The sequence below is a fragment of the Idiotropiscis lumnitzeri genome, chromosome 21 (assembly GCF_059441095.1).
Source record: "Idiotropiscis lumnitzeri isolate Australia: NSW breed Sydney's pygmy pipehorse chromosome 21, RoL_Ilum_1.0, whole genome shotgun sequence".
Lineage (NCBI taxonomy): Eukaryota > Metazoa > Chordata > Actinopteri > Syngnathiformes > Syngnathidae > Idiotropiscis > Idiotropiscis lumnitzeri.
The window spans coordinates 11212353-11229199 of NC_142411.1; the positions used below are offsets into that span (position 1 = coordinate 11212353).

A 16847-nucleotide genomic window follows, 5' to 3' on the forward strand; every position below is an offset into this window, starting at 1 on the left:
AAATCATACGCTACAGTCGCCATCTCGCGGGCTATACTTTGTCTGCACGCGTGGTGACCCACGTGAGGGTCGTTACGTAAAACTCCTTTTTGACCAATCAGCCCCAAAGCACTTGAAACGGAAGTTGTAGGAGCCTTGTCCACCAAACGGTAAACATTCGCATCCCCCCCAAAAGCCTTCGGAAGAAAAAAAAGCGAAAAGGGAAAGTCATTCAGATTTCGAGATGAAACACAACTCGAACGTCCCGGCTTTTCTCACCAAGCTGTGGACGCTGGTCGAGGATGCGGACACCAATGAACTTATTTGCTGGAGTCAGGTAATGCTGCGACTGTGTGCAATTAGCCTGCGTGTTGGTGAAGCTAACACAAAACAGGAGGCCAGTGAAGCCGATTAAACCACGCGACAGCGCACAACGCGGATCGTCGGATTTGAATATGAGCATATTCATCTGTTACATTGGTTGTAAAAATGTAAACGTGCTATATCTTTTGCACCAAATAAACCTGCGCAAGAACGGTTAATAGTAGCTAGCAAGGAGCATTAGTGCGTACAAGCTATATGCTGCCAAGTGTAGCTCAGTCAACGTTCACTTCCTTTTTGTTATATTTAGAAATGTCATAAAATATCTCCAATAGTTTTACAATGCTGAATCATAATTGTCTTGGTTGTTTTTAAGGAGGGGAATAGCTTCCTAGTGCTGGATGAGCAGCGGTTTGCCAAGGAGATTCTCCCGAAGTTCTTCAAGCACAACAACATGGCCAGCTTCATCAGGCAGCTCAATATGTGTAAGACAAATTTCCTTGTGATGCAAGCGTTATTTTGGGGCGAATGACGTTTTCTAGTGCTTGTCTTTCATTCATGCTGATTTAGCGACTCCAAACACACAGGGAACAATTCGAAATACTGCACACTTAAAACAACTTGAAAATACTATGAAGTTTTAAACATTTCGTTATTAGACCTCCATTTTCTTATTTTTCCATCTATAATTCGCCCTTAACATTGAGAATTGATCGTGGATAACTGTTTGCAAATTTCCTTAACTGTCATGTAACTGTAAATAAGTTCTTTCAATATTAAAACTTAAAACAAGCAAAAGCACTAAATATTGATGATGCAAGATGGGTCTATATGTATAGAAGGGGATTTCTTTTTTGCTTTAGATTTTGGGAGGTCGCTATGGAAAGACTGAATGGATCTCACTTTGGAGTTTAAAGCTAATTTTACTCTGCATCATGATTTTGTCTGCCAAGATAAATGATCATGGTCATCTGCTATATTTACAAGGAAGACTCGGAACCGCTTCTCCTCACGATGGGAGGGTCGCGGGGGGTGCTGGAACCAATCCCAGCTGTCTTTGGGCAGTAGGCGGGGTACAACCTGGGCTGGTTGGCAGCCAATTGCAGGGTACACAAAGACAAACAACCATCCGCACTCACACCGAGGGCCAATTCAGAGTGTTCAATCAACCTACCATGCCTCTTTTTGGAATGTGGGAGGAAACCAGAGACTGAAAACCCACAACATGCGAACTCCACACTGTAAGGCCGGAGCTGGAATCTATCCCACGACCTCTGCATCGTGCTAACCAGTCGGCCACCGGACGGGTAATTTATTGCTAGACAAGAGACACACATTGGACAAGGAGGAGGTCCGTTAAAAGGGTAATTATGCCCATAATGCAAGCGGCGACCCCCTCGTTAATGATGAATATCAGCTAAAAGCTGTGGTGTCCATAGACAGAACTTTGGGATCAGCCGGTAGAAATGTCATATGAAACACTTTTGGGTGTTCAAGCAAGCGCACCCGATTGCAAGAGCTGCACCTCTGTGCATTGATGAGCGTGAGTCATAAAAGTACAGCAAAAATTGGAGATGAGGAGAATCTCGGTGAGCAGCGAGTGCCTTGAAGGGGGTGCCAATTTGAAATGCCGGGGTAAATTAATTCATTTTTCAATTTTTTATTTATTTTTTCAGAAGTTTCATTTTACGCTAAAAATGTTAACATATGACATAAAAATACAGTTTTCGTCAAGAACATAATGAAGAATAGTGATTGGTTATAGTGATAATTGATCAAAATAATCGTGAATATCATTTTGGCTGCTATCATGCAGCCGTACTTGGACTTTTTTTTTTTTTTTTTTTTTAAATAGTACTGTATTTTCCATAGGGCGCTCTTTAAAGTCCCTAATCTTGCCCAAAACAAAACAAAGCGCCGGCACGCCCATTATATGGACTAAGCATCACTCGCGACCATCAACTCTTTTACTCATTGGGCTGTTCGGAGTGCATGTTAGCACACCCTGCTGGTCAAAGTCTGAGTCATCTATGCTTCAAATTGACCGTGACTTATACATTATGTGACTATGGTGTTTGGGTGATGGTGTAGGAGAAAGCTGGACAAAAGGGCAGCTGTCCACAATGTTGTAGTCTGTCTTATCATTTATGTTATTGCAAGCAAGAAACGTCCCAGGTTTAGACAAAAGACAAAAAGCCCAAAGCACAACAGCACATCTCTCTAAACAGCCATGCACATCTCTCTAAACAGCCATATGATTGGCTGAGTCTGAGTGGCTCCCAAGAAGCCATTTCTGTAATTGGGTAAGGCTGAGTGGCTCCCAAGAAGTCATTGCTATAATCCTTTTGTTATTTTTATTTCTATTGGGTATTTTGATGGCATGAGAGATACATGTTTTGTGTTAATCTTATTTCTTTGTTTCATTGTTTGCTTGTATGCTGAGTTTTTTTTGGTTTTGATTTGAAACTGTGACTCTAAGGAGTGTGGTGACCAGTGAAGTCCCTCCCCTGACCTTGTCTAGTAGGCTAATGCCAAGACACCTTTTATTGGTTAGAGTCATTATTATTGACAGTGATTCCTATTAGTTTCATGGCATCATGAAATGGGGTGATGCCTATGAGGCGCCGTTCGGGACATAATTCAGGAATACCTCTCACACACACTAGTGAAATGCGCTCATACACATTACTGAAATGCGCTCATTCCCATTAGTGAAATGCGCTCATACACGTGGGTGAAAATGTTGTCGCTCATACACATGAGTGAAATGCGCTCATACACATTACTGAAATGCGCTCATACACATGGGTGAAATCCGCTCATACACATGGGTGAAATGTGCTCAGACACATTACTGAAATGCGCTCATAAACACCAGTGAAATGCGCTCATACACACTAGTGAAATGCGCTCATACACACTAGTGAAATGCGCTCATACAAACAAACACTATGACAAGCTCGCTTAACAATCCAACATTTAAAAAAAATAATAATTTATTTAACATTTAATGGATGGGCGCCACGGCGATCGAGTGGTTGGCACGTCTGCCTCACAGTGCAGAGATCCAGGATTCCAATCGGGGCTCCGGCCATCCTGTGTGGAGTTTGCATATTCTCCATGTCCTCTCTGGGTCCTCTGGTTTCCTCCCACATTCCCAAAAAAAAGTCTCCTACCACACCGTCGAGTTTGCTCAATGACCATGGTGCTTGGTTCTCTACGGTGGGAGGCTCGCCATCAATGCACAGGAATCTTCATGACGTTTTAATGCTTCCATAAGACATGACCTGTTTATTATTATAATTATTTATTTATTTTTACCTAGACATTTGTTTTTCGTCTCATTTCTTTAGAAAAAGCTATATTTGTCTGCAAAAAAAATCGATGTCGAACCATTTTAGATAATAATACAATATTACACAATTTTAGGTTGCAATTTCATTTAATAAAACATTGACAATTATCTTTTGAAACACCATGTATGACTCACTTTTCATTTGTTATTCAACAAGCAAAACATTGGCGATCAAAATCGTGCCAACTAAATGACATCTCATATGCATCTGACTGCAATAGTAACTCACATTCAAATTTACAATTACAGGTAATGGAAATGACTACTGGTAACCCCGATTCCACTGCATTTCAGTCAGAATACCTCGAACATCATGAAAAGCAAAACGTTGTGTATTATTTCTCCTTCTAAACATCTAAAGAAATACTGTATAATGGCCTGGCGACATTAGCATAGTTTATAGCATATAGCATAGCTTAGCTCGTCTGCATCAAGTGAGTTACGCACTTTCCGACGCCGATACAGTTCAAAACACGGCTCTCTCCGTCTCAAGGTCACTTCTCCGCACCCTTACAGCCGTCCACGTTGCTAGAGCATGGAGATCCCTGTGTTTTATTTTTTTACATTATTATTATAGTGCTCTTTTACAACGACTGATTTTCTACTCTTCTCTGGCTCCCGTCTTCGCCTGTCAATCACATGACGATATAGGCGGGACTTACAGTTCGAAGTCGACCTCAGAATTTTTGACATGTCTTCTGTGGTAATTACTACTTTTGTATGACCAATTTGCTAACTAAAGCATTGAAAAAATAAAAATAAATTTAAAAAAAGAGTGCCCATACTCAAAAGTCACTTGACTCCCGGGGACTAGACGACTTTCTATTGGCTGTCCAGATCGTCTTTGCCGACACATAAATCCAACTTCCAAAATAAAAGCAAAACATATTAACTAAATGAGCAAAAGCGTTATTTTAAGAGAATAAGCAACACAAATATGGATTATTATAATATTTATATTCTATGCAGTATGTCACCAAGTTATGGCATTGCTTGAGTTCGGCCACTTCATGACATTTGGGCAGCGGACATGTTTTACTTTGAAAGACTAAGGAAAGGAGTTCCGCTGAAGTCATATATAAATGGCTCTCACACGCCATGGTGAAATACGCGCACACAGTCAAGTGAAACACGCTCACACAGTACGTTGAAATGCGCTTATACAATCCACTGGAATCCTTTGACACACGTCCATGAAAAAAGCTCTCATACGCACAACTGAAAATGGTCTCATACATATTACTGAAAAGCTTTCATACACACATTCACATATCACATAAAAAAAATATGAAAAAAGCGTTGCAGGTATGAATTTTTATTTTGGGAGAAATATGAAAAAATTGTTTATGAATTAATTAAAAAAAAAAATTATGGATTTAAAAAATAAAAAATATGTGATAAAAATAATTCATACACACAACATATTTTTGATATTTTTTTAAATAAAACATTTTTTATCATATTTTGAAATAAAAATGATTATTTTTTTAATCGCATTAAAAAATCTATGAAAAAATATGTATGTTAGAATAATATTAAGAGGTTATTCTACATTTGCCGTGACACAGCTTTATTTTAATACGTAGTGCATATCACATGTAATCTAGTGAAGTAGATTATGCTTGAGTGTTTGCAGTTTGAGTGGAAATGCAGGAGAAAAGCTGACGCAATCAACATCGTGCTGAATCCTGATAAGAGATGTTTGCTGAAGTCTGCTGCAACTACGACGACACCTATGCTAAAGAAGAATGTCGAGAATAATAAAGAAATTCTTATGAAGTGGCTACAGAGAAATAACATAAGAACAATTATTAACAAATGTAGTAAAGAGAAGTTGATATCACACGGCACAACATTAACTACACGGTATAGGTTTTGTTGCCAATTTTGATTCACACATTAACTAACAACTCTGGGAACAGCCACCTGCACCCAGGTTAAGTCGACTCCAAATCAACATTAGAATTAGAATTAGAAATTCCTTTATTGTCATTGTACTCAAGTGTGCAACGAGATTAGACATGAAAGAAGTGCGGACGTGAGCAGGATCAACAACAGCTGCGACCAGAATAAACATACCCTTGATCTGTTGTGTAAACCTGTATTGTGATATAACTCGTGATTTTCAATAAAAGGCCCAGGGAGGTGCAGTAAGCTTCAGAGATTCGACCCGATCACTGGGGTATCATCTCTCCTGGCTGCCAGACTCTTGCCACTTGGTGTCCGTGTCTATTTTGTCTCTGAATTTCCTACTTGTCATGGTAAGGGTCGCTCCACCACATTTGGTGTGATTCTCCCGTGACATTTCAAAGTTCGAGCTGGATGGTGACTGGATCGAGCGGAGGGACAGTGATGGCTGGAGGAAGACTGTGCACAGCAACTAGTATTAAAACCCTCATCTTGAGGCCAGCCTCGCTAGAACATCCCGACGCTCGGCTCGATCACCATCCGACTGAACCAGAAGGGACAGCACGGAACACCAGGGGTAAGATAAACTTTAAAAATAAATGATGTCTGATTGATGAACCTGACAATGTAGCATATATGTAACATTTTTCAGTAATATGTTTGAGACCATTTTCAGTTGTGTGTATGAGAGCTTTTTTCATGGAAGTGTGTCAAAGGATTCCAGTGGATTGTATAAGCGCATTTCAACGTACTGTGTGAGCGTGTTTCACTTGACTGTGTGCGCGTATTTCACCATGGCGTGTGAGAGCTATTTATATATGACGTCATCGGAACTCCTTTCCTTAGTCTTTCAAAGTAAAACATGTCCGCTGCCCAAAAGTCATGAAGTGGCCGAACTCAAGCAATGCCATAAATTGGTGACATACTGCATAAAATATACACATTATAATAATCCATATTCTTGTTTATTATGGTCTTAAAATAACGCTTTTGCTCATTTAGTAAATATGACTGCTTTTAATTTGGAAGTTGCATTTTTTTAAGACTATCTGGACCAGCCAATAGGAAGTCGTGTAGTCGCTGGCGTCAAGTGACTTTTGAGGATGGGCATTTTTTTAATTTATTATTATTATTAGTGCTTTCGTTAGCAAATTGTTCATGCGACATTATGTAATTGCAACGAAAGTCAATTCAAAATAGAGAAAATTCTGAGGTCGATTTTGAACCGGAAGTCCCGCCTACATCGTTATTTGATTGACAGGCGAAAACAGGAGCCAGAGAAGACAATCGGACATGATTTTGAAAAGGCGAATAAAAAAAAAAACATCGAATCTCCATGTGGTAGCAACGAGGAAGGCTGTTGGGGGTGAGCAGAAGTGACCGTGGGACGGAGACAGCCTTATTTTGATCTGTATCGGCGTCAAAGAGCGCGTAACTCACTTGATGCAGACGAGCTAAGCTATGCTGTATGCCATAAACTATGCTAATGTCGCCAGGTCAATATAGAGTATGTCTTCAGATGTTTAGAAGGAGAAATAATAACGTTTTGATTTTTATGATGCTTGAGGTATTCTGACTGAAATGCAGTGGAATTGAGGTCACCAGTCGTCATTTCCATTACCTGTAATTGTAAATTTGAATGTGAGTTACTATTGCAGTCAGATGCATATGAGATGTCATTTAGTTGGCACGATTTTGATCGCCACTGTTTTGCTTGTTGAATAACAAATGAAAAGTGAATCATACACAGTGTTTGAAAATATAATTATCAATGTTTTATTAAATGAAATTGAAAACTAAAATTGTGTAATATTGTATTGTCTGAAATGGTTCTATATCGATTTTTTTGCAGACAATATAGCTTTATCCAATGAAATGAGACGAAAAACAAACCTCTTGGTAAAAAAAAAATAAATAATAATAAACAGGTTATGTCTTATGGAAGCATTAAAACGTCAATGAATATTCCTGTGCATTGATGGCGAGCCTCCCACCGTAAAGAACCAAGCACCATGGTCATTGAGGAAACTCGACGGTGTGGTTGGAGACTTTTTTGGGGGGAATGTGGGAGGAAACCAGAGGACCCAGAGAGGACATGAGAGAACATGCAAACTCCACACAGGATGGCCGGAGCCTCGATTGGAATCCTGGATCTCTGCACTGTGAGGCAGACGTGCCAACCACTCGATCGCCGTGGCGCCCATCCATTAAATATTAAATAAATTATTATTTTTTTAAATGTTGGATTGTTAAGCGAGCTTGTCATAGTGTTTGTTTGTATGAGCGCATTTCACTAGTGTGTATGAGCGACAACATTTTCACCCATGTGTATGAGCGCATTTCAGTAATGTGTATGAGCGCATTTCACTAGTGTGTATGAGCGACATTTTCACCCATATGTATGAGCGCATTTCACTAGTTGTGTATGAGCGACAACATTTTCACCCATGTGTATGAGCGCATTTCACTAGTGTGTATGAGCGACAACATTTTCACCCATATGTATGAGCGCATTTCACTAGTGTGTATGAGCGAAAACATTTCACCTATGTGTATGAGCGCATTTCAATAGTGAGTGTGAGAGCTATTCCTGAATTATGTCCCGAACGGCGCCTCATACATGCCTCTGGCAGTGATCCTTTATGGGATTGAGTCCTGGTGAACTGGCATCAGCCGAGTTAGCGCGAGCAGCCGAGCTAGCGCCAACGTGCTAGCGCGAGCAGCCGAGCTAGCGCGAGCAGCCGGGCTAGCGCCAGCGAACGTGCTAGCGCGAGCAGCCGAGCTAGCACGGACGTGCTAGCGCGAGCAACCGAGCTAGCGCCTTGTAATTTGGCGCGCCTAGTATATGCATTAAAGACGGAAATAGCACCCTCAACTGGTGTTGCGCCCTTTGAGGCAGCGCGTCGTATGGCCGTAAAAATACGGTAGTTTTATTTATCACATTTTTTTTTCAGATCTGTACCTGTACTGCGAACACGCTATGATTTTACTGAAATTCTAAGGTGCAGCCCGGACCAAAACTTGTGTAGTTCCATCACTGGTTCTCTTTTGTGATCTCTCCAAAAGAACACAGAAAAACCAAACTGGATTCATCTTTTGAATGCTCTCTGGGCTGAAGTATCACAAGTTGCTGAGCTTTCGCGCGACATCATGCAAGATGAATTCAAGACGGCTTCTTTTGCTCAACGATTATGGTCAAATTCCAAATCCGCCATTTCTATTAATAGGTTCAACTGTACAATAATTCAAATTGTGATCTACTTTAATTGTTGATGTGACTCGTTTTACGCATGCTTCTGATCTTTTATATTTGTGATATCAAAATACATTTTAGATTGTTGGTTTTAACTTAACAGTAAAAATAATTTGTATATAATAAGTATTTTTTCATTGTAATGACAATCCCTACCAATAGTAATGTAATTATAGTGCCCATTTTAATTTATGATGCAAATTCCTCCAGATGGATTCCGAAAAGTAATACATCTTGACCAAGGCATTGTCAAGCAGGAGAGAGATGGTCCCGTGGAGTTTCAGCATGCATACTTCAAACATGGACAGGATGACCTGCTGGAGAACATCAAGCGAAAGGTAAAATCTAAATTATTTTAATGTTATTGAATTTGTAAGACCTGGCTGTGATTCCCAGAATACAATTTTATCTTTTTATACATGTTGCTTTAATTACATCCATGCGTTTGAATTGTTTTGGTCTTTTTTTTTTTTTGGTTTGTTTGTGCAGTTACTTCTATTCCTTCAGGAAATAAAGATAAAAGATAAAGATGTCCTTTATGTTATTTTCTTAATCTTTCACTTTTTGTGATTTACACTTGAATATGTGATTATTATAATTTGGTATGTTTTTTTGGGCTAAAAACTTTGACACCAAGGTCTCAAACACGCGTCCTGAAGAAAATAAGATTAGACAAGAAGACCTTTCCAAGATCTTGGCGAGCGTTCAGAGTGTTCACAGCAAGCAAGAAAACATCGACAACAGGCTTGCAACATTGAAGAGGTCAGTCCACCCTCCAGAAAGTTGGGTTGCAATAACTCTTGTGCCCTCCTCCAATATAATTACTGCGCGGTAGAAATTGATGTGCGCAAACTGTTGCTGTAATTCAGCAAACACCAATGCTTTGTTTTCTTTTGCGTTTTTTTTCTTGAATCCCATAATAAACAGCACTAAAAAAAAAAAAAGAAATCAAATGTTTGATCAGTTTCAGGAGTTAAACCATTTAAATACGTTAACTCTTTTTTTTACGGCATAATTCCCCCCAAAAATATTTTTTTTCCATATAATAAAATATAGCCGTCAGGTAAGTGCTGTTGCAAATCCTTGGCATATCAAAGGCTCACTTTTACAATTATATATATATTTTTTTGTAGTGTAAACTTAAAAAAAAAATCACGCTGGCATTTCAAGGGTTGGTATTCTTAAAAAAATGTATATTCAATATTTTGTAGTTTTGAGCAAATCTGAAGTTGTTTCAGTGATTCGTGGTGGGGAAAAATTACAGATGTTTGATTTGACAGCCATGGTTTGGATGTGCACTTTGCACTAAATGTGCAGTGTTAAACTGGATCTCAAAGGTTTCGCTCAAAGAGTTGTCTGTTCATGCCACCAACTGTAGTTCAGGCAAAATAATCGTGAATTTAAAATTAAAAAAAAAAGCTCCGCTTGTTGCGTATACTTTTGTTCGCAGGGGTGGGAAACCACCGATCCCCTGATTGACTGGTGGTCGTATAATTTGGCTGCTAATTGTTTTTTTGTTTGACAGTTGAACTGCTGTTAACAAATCAGGACAAGCAGACATTTCTCTTTTTCTTCCCCGACATTAATTGTGTTTTTTAGGGAGAATGAAACTCTGTGGGCTGAGATCTCTGATTTGAGACAAAAGCATCTCCATCAGCAACAACTCATCAAGAAGGTAAATGAGAGTCTTCTGTTGGGCTAAGGAGGTCTCTCTCTTTCTCTCTCCTTGGTGATGACTACAACTCTGACCTGCTTTGGTTTCTTTTTCAGTTGGTGCATTTCATCGTCACATTGGTACAGAACAACCACTTGCTCAATTTAAAGCGCAAACGGTGGGTGTTCAAATATATATGTACAAATTAATTGTCAACCTAGAATCTGACATCTCACTTTCTGGCAGGCCAATTCTTATGAACAGCAACGGAAAGAAGGCCAAATATTTTCACGAGATCTACGATGACAACGTCTGTGTAGAGCAGGTCAGTGCCAATAATTTGATTTTAGTTTTCAAGCACGATTGAGTGGAGGTGATATGGCAATATGTGCAATCAGTGTGTATAAAATCTGTAGTGTGACCTGTGCATTTGCTGTTAATCAACCAGGTGCATGTATTTACTATGAGTTTTTTTTTTCTGATTCATCAGTCGCCTGTCAGCAGTCGGAATAGTGTTAAGGCGTCGGAAGCGTTGGATGACGTCATCATCTGTGACTTCACGGAGCACAATGTAGAGAGGGCCACCGAAATAACAGATGGGTCACCCAGAAACAACGAGCTATAGTAAGTCAACTGATCTCTCTTACTAATTATAATTTGATGAGGTTTACATCCGAGACAGTTTTAGTGCTGTGTTCGAAAAATAGTGCTCTTTGATTTCCGGAATTTCCTGTAAATAATCAACTAATCAGATCAACTGGAACTCACAGCATATCGCACCAGCAAGCAGCTGCTCTTGCAATAATCATGAAAGGCGGATTTGCATCACATGAAGTATTTTTAACTCTCGGGATTCCGTTGCTAACAACAGTTAACCATGACATTGGATTAGCCACAATGCTTCTGTTTACATGACGGATGACCCGGATTACCATGCGCATGCGCGTCACATACAGCAAGAGGGGGATGAGGCAGTTTCAAGAAAAACAATGCACCAAATAAATACAGAAATAAAAAGCTCGTCGAATTTTGATCTTGATCATCGACTTAGTCGGGACTAGTCGACTAATCTTGGCAGCCCTGTTGGCTATTTGCATACTGTAAAGTCACAATGGTTGCTCTTTGTAAAGTTACAGTGGGAGGATGTGGAATTTATTTGAAAATATATGTGAGCTTTTCGTAACGTCACAAAGAGTAATTATATATAATGGATTTTTATTAAGAGATGTTTAGTCAATGAAACTATTTTTGGACAGCTTCTCTAGTCAAAGGCAGTGCAGGGCGCCACACCAAATCTTCCTGGGGGCACAGTTGCCCTCCAACCTGAAATTGTATGGACACAAGTAGAAGTAGATAGAGGCACACACAGTAATTGACTTGCAAAGTAAATATTCAGCGGTGCCCAACTTAACATAAAATTTTTGACAACCTACAAATGATAATCTATACAAATCATTGCGCCATTCCCATTAATGTCGTAGTTGTTTTAATAAAAGGAAAAGTGCTTGAGCTCAATGGACAATACAGGTAGCTCTGCGCTTTTTGTGTCTTACGCACATGGGTGAACATGGCCCTTGTCAGCAAATCATCCGAGCGCGTTGTTGGTGAGTTATGAATTGGCTGTCCTTCAATTCCTAATACGTTGGAAAATAAAAAAGAACAAATCAAAACATTTGAGTACTGAAAAATGGAGGAAAATTTGTAAAATTGTAGTAAGTAAAAACTGTGCTGAAAATACCTCTCTCTTAAACATCCTCAGTGATATAGAAATAGTGGAAGTAGATTTGGACACGTGCCCTGTGCTTGAAGCTGAGGGTGAGGCCAGCACAACCTGCAAAGAAGATGTCAAAGAGAGCGAAGTGGAGGGGCAGCCGAGGAGCAGCACATTGGACAGCAACAGACCGACCAGCAGCGCTCTTCAGCTCAATAAACCGTCTGGTCTTAGTCTGGAAGACCCCGTCAAGATGATGGACTCCATACTCAAGGAAAACGGGGCTATCTCACAGAATATTAACCTCCTGGGCAAGTAAGTTGCCGCTAGTTTCAGCTATCAATTTATGTTTATGTTGTTCTGAATGAAGGTGAGTATTTTGAAACTTGGGCCTTCAGTGGGGACTTAACGACTTCATCCACCACTTAATTCCACCAATATCTGGGGGATGGTTGTTTGTTTATTTCCGTACTTTTTCCTCATGTTGTCATTATGGCGTGTTGCGTTAAAACTTTTTCAAATGAGAGAAAACTCTTTTTCCACTTTCCTGATGCACTGTACATAATCTGGAGCATTTTAGAATCAAAATGTATTTTTGTAATAACGTGACCAACTCATGAGAGATAATACGGTAATTGCTAAATGTAATGTGTGCAGAACATTCTACGTTTTGCTGGCATAGTGTGGAAAAATGTGAAATTTAGATTAAAAAAACAGTCTCATTGCACAACTGATTTTTGAAGTTTTGTCCCATACGGGGAGATATTTGTCTCAAAATTATTCACCCAAATATACTTACTTATGCGTGATTGTCTCTTATTTTTCAGATCCACAAATGTATGCGTAATTTTCACATGTTCCTCAGAGCCACAAATATGTGATTTACACATTTGTTAATGTTGTGCAATCATTTATTGTGACTTATCATTTGTAAATATTTCATTCTGCATGTGAATTGTCGAATGTGGAAGGTTTGATTGCGTCTCCGTGCCCTGCATGTAATGTATTGTTAAGAATGGGAATGAAGTACAGTCGCAAGAGACTGATTTTATTGGTTGATTTTTGCTTTTTGCAATTGCTGTTAGTTAGCATTGAGAGTGTTGAGTTGGTGAACTAAATATACTTTGTTGTTAAGTATCATACAGTTGGCAACACCTGCTCGTGTATTCGTCAGTCAGTGAGTGCATGTATTTTTACTTTGGAAATACTGACATCATGCCTCTAATGCCGCTAACTATCTTGGTGATGTTTTGTTCCCTGTTGTCAGGCTTGAGCTAATGGACTATCTAGACAGCATTGACTGCAGTCTGGAGGATTTTCAAGCCATGCTTTATTGCAAACAGGGCATCGACGTTGATACTTTGGAGGTAAATCACATCGCACATGCCATACATACATTACCAATACCAAAGACTTCAAATAACATCTTCAGCTCAAATGCCATCCATCGTTCCATCAGCATTCCAAACTTCATTTAAATCTGTGTGGATTCATTTCCGTTTCACCATTGAATGCAATGAGGAGGGCGTGAAAATTGACTTACTGTGTTATTGTTGGCAAGCATTGTATGAAACACGTCATGTCAACAAGTCTCTGTTAGCACAGCACCAGTCAAAGTTGGTGTTGCAAACCCAAATATTGATGCTCCATGTTGGAGGCACACCCCAACCATGAATGGCATTATTTTCTTTAGGATTTGTCATAATAGATTGGGTTTTTTTTGTTTATTTATTTTTTTAATTCAGTTAGTTTTTTGGGCAAGTTAGTTTGAATAATTTTTGGGGTATAAGTTTCATTTTATTTATTTTTATTAGTTTCTGTTTTAGTTTTTTTGTATTGCACAGTATTTTATCAAGTGGAAGATAAAAACAAAACAAGTTCACAAAGAAGTATTGTGCAATAAAGTAAACTACAATTATCAAATGACTGCCTCTACATTGTGTGAAAGAGGAGTGAGATAAAGAATTTATTCAAAAGTGGAATGACTATTTTGAAAGAGAGGAGGTGGCTTCCGACACCACCTGTTAAATATACAATGCCGTCCTGTCACCTGATAAATCTTGCATCTGTTTTTAAGAGAATCCTTAACTGTCAGTCCCAAATTGGTCTCTCAGGGGAAATTCAACTCCTATATGACACACCTGACACATTTTCATGAACCTGTGGGTCCTTTGTGTCGCACGATTTGCTTTGGAAATTTAAGTATATAGCTCACTGTTTGATTTCCTCTGCTTCCAGGAGAGTTCGTCCTCTAAGCAAACCCCAACACAAATAAATAGGGGTAAGCAGGTGGAAAACAACACAGGTGAGTGGATTGCCTCACATTCAAGCAAAGAAAACATCTCGGAGGGCATAAATATGTGATAGTTGTTTGCTTACATTTTACATTGGTATGATCAAATTGTGCTCATCCTCTGGGTTGTTTGTGTTCAGACAAGCAGTTGATCCAGTACACTTCCTGTCCCTTGTTGGCCTTCCTCGATGGCTGTGCTGCCCCTGCAGAAGTGGAGCTGGGCGGAGGGAGCAGCACCCAGGCGGACATGTCCTCCACCTCTGTCGCCTATGTTGGGTCGGAACCTCCGTCGGAGCTGCTGGACAGCAGCGTCGAGTCAAAGCCGCCCGGTTGCAGCTCCCTTATCCGCCTGGAGCCCCTAACAGAGGCGGAAGCCAGCGAAGAGACGCTTTTCTACTTGTGCGAATTGAGTCCGAGCGGCCACGAGACCATCTGCCCCGAGATGGACGGAGTGTGAGCGGTGAGGCGATAATGCTGTTATACCCCAACTACATATGGTATCCCTCTAGCTGCAGTTTGTGCCTTCAAAGACGAGGCTTTTTGAACCGGTTATAAGAAATGAAGCGGATTTTTTCTAATTACTGTACTTGGTTTTTTGAGGCTTTAACATGCGTCCAAATTTGCACTTCTGCGAAGAGTTCCATCGGCGCACAATACGTGATATAAATTCTGTTAAAAGCCACGTTCGTTCCATGGAGTCCCTCCATGACATTACTTGATGATTTTCCTTCTGCTGTCCGCATACTATTGGCAGTGATGACAAACAAATGAGTTTGCTGGACACGGTTCACAAACAGGGCATTTCTCTCTTTAGAAGCTGGAGCTCGTCTTGCGCTTTATATAAGGGAAACCTTTTCTGTTATGTGTTTTATAGTTCAACCAGTTTGTTTTTATCACTTTGAGTTTTCAACTTATGTTGAAGTACATTAAGTCTGGCACAAACTGTAGCTGTTGTAAAATGCGCGCACTCGTCCATGCAGTCAGGTCAAAAGATAACAGAATACGTCGGTGTCTCGAGCACTGACAATATGATTTTGTCAGCAAATAGACTGTAAATACATCTATTTATTCTCATTTGACTGATTTTTTTGTTGTTGTTGTTGTTTTTGTTGTTGTTCTCATCGTCTGGCTTTCCACAACATTTCTCATGAATTCACATTCCTGATTTTAAGTGTCACGGTCAGGCACGCTTCCCTTTGAGTTCTCTTGGTCTTGTTTTTCATAACATTCTTGACTACTGGAGCAAACCTAATTTTAAAGAGGTTATATAATATTGAATACAAAGTGAGCTGTAGGTTTTCTATTTGATTCTGCTTAGAAAAGCAGTCATATTGTTAAAATCGCATCGTTGTTCATGTTTGAAAAAGTACAGCTCTCCGTAAAGGAGGTTAGTTCTATGATATCTGCGATCCAATATTAGAGCTGCCATCTTGAATTTAGCTGTACCTTTTGATTTTCACTGTCATGAGTTATCGATTAAACAATATTACATTTGAATGCTGCTAATCTGTAAAATAAAGACAAAACGATGGACTGGTCAATACAGCATGGTAACGGTAAGCACGGTATTTTGTGCTAAATATGTACAGCTAATATAGTACAATATTGCAAAGTATTCAAATAATTTTTTTAGATGAATTAAACTGAATTAAAATATTTAACATAGTCAAAAATGTTTTGATTAATCCCCTGAGTTAACGCTTTAATCTTGACAGCCCAATTATATATATATATATATATATATATCTGTCAAGTGATTAATTTTTTTATTGGTATATTGAACTGTGTATACAGTCTCTGTGTGATTATTCAGACCTTAAGAAAAATTACAGATTTGAAAAGCGGTCTAATTTAAATTAAAAAAAAAGCGGTGTAATTTAAATCTAAAATTTTTTAACTAATGCCTTGGAGCCCAATGGCATTCGGTTAAAGCTACTATATATGACTATCGAGATGCACAGCAGCGGTTTAAGAGTTGTCCGCATCTAAGTGTTGGACAGTTTCAATTTTAAAAAATGAGCATTTCAACACAACTCTACTATGGGATCTCACATTTGTGTTAAGTCCAATGTTTTATTACCTATTGACCTCTGGAGTTTTTAATTGACTTGAAATATAAATTTGTCTTGGTTGCATTTCGGCATCCAGAAAAAGTTGTGAACTGCTTGTATTTACCCTCAGTGGAAAAGCTGTCTGTTAAGCTCTTTGGTGTCCACTTTTTCTGTATGGGATCAAAAGGAAACCTCATGTCTCAACACTGAGCTAAAAGTGCCTGTATCCTGATTTCATTTCCTTTATAGACAACTGTTCCATCACATGGCTATTTGCTGTTGCGAAGCTTTGCAGTCAAATTAAAAGTCTGGTGAAAGTAAA

The 16847-nt window shown here is 39.3% G+C and overlaps 1 protein-coding gene across 2 annotated transcripts; it reads left to right on the forward strand.

Moving 5' to 3' along the window:
* Positions 1-100: 100 nt before the first annotated feature.
* hsf2 (heat shock transcription factor 2) lies at positions 101-15548 on the forward strand. Of its 2 annotated transcripts, none has more exons than XM_088286045.1 (12): positions 101-316; positions 677-785; positions 9027-9154; positions 9454-9578; positions 10416-10491; positions 10587-10648; positions 10717-10795; positions 10961-11094; positions 12230-12496; positions 13449-13548; positions 14420-14486; positions 14615-15548. In XM_088286045.1, the coding sequence occupies exons 1-12, from the start codon at positions 224-226 to the stop codon at positions 14929-14931; spliced, it is 1557 nt and encodes a 518-aa protein (XP_088142171.1). In that variant the 5' UTR covers positions 101-223; the 3' UTR covers positions 14932-15548. The 2 variants fall into 2 exon arrangements, with proteins under 2 accessions (XP_088142171.1, XP_088142172.1); XM_088286046.1 differs by having other exon boundaries at positions 10735-10795.
* Positions 15549-16847: the final 1299 nt, after the last annotated feature.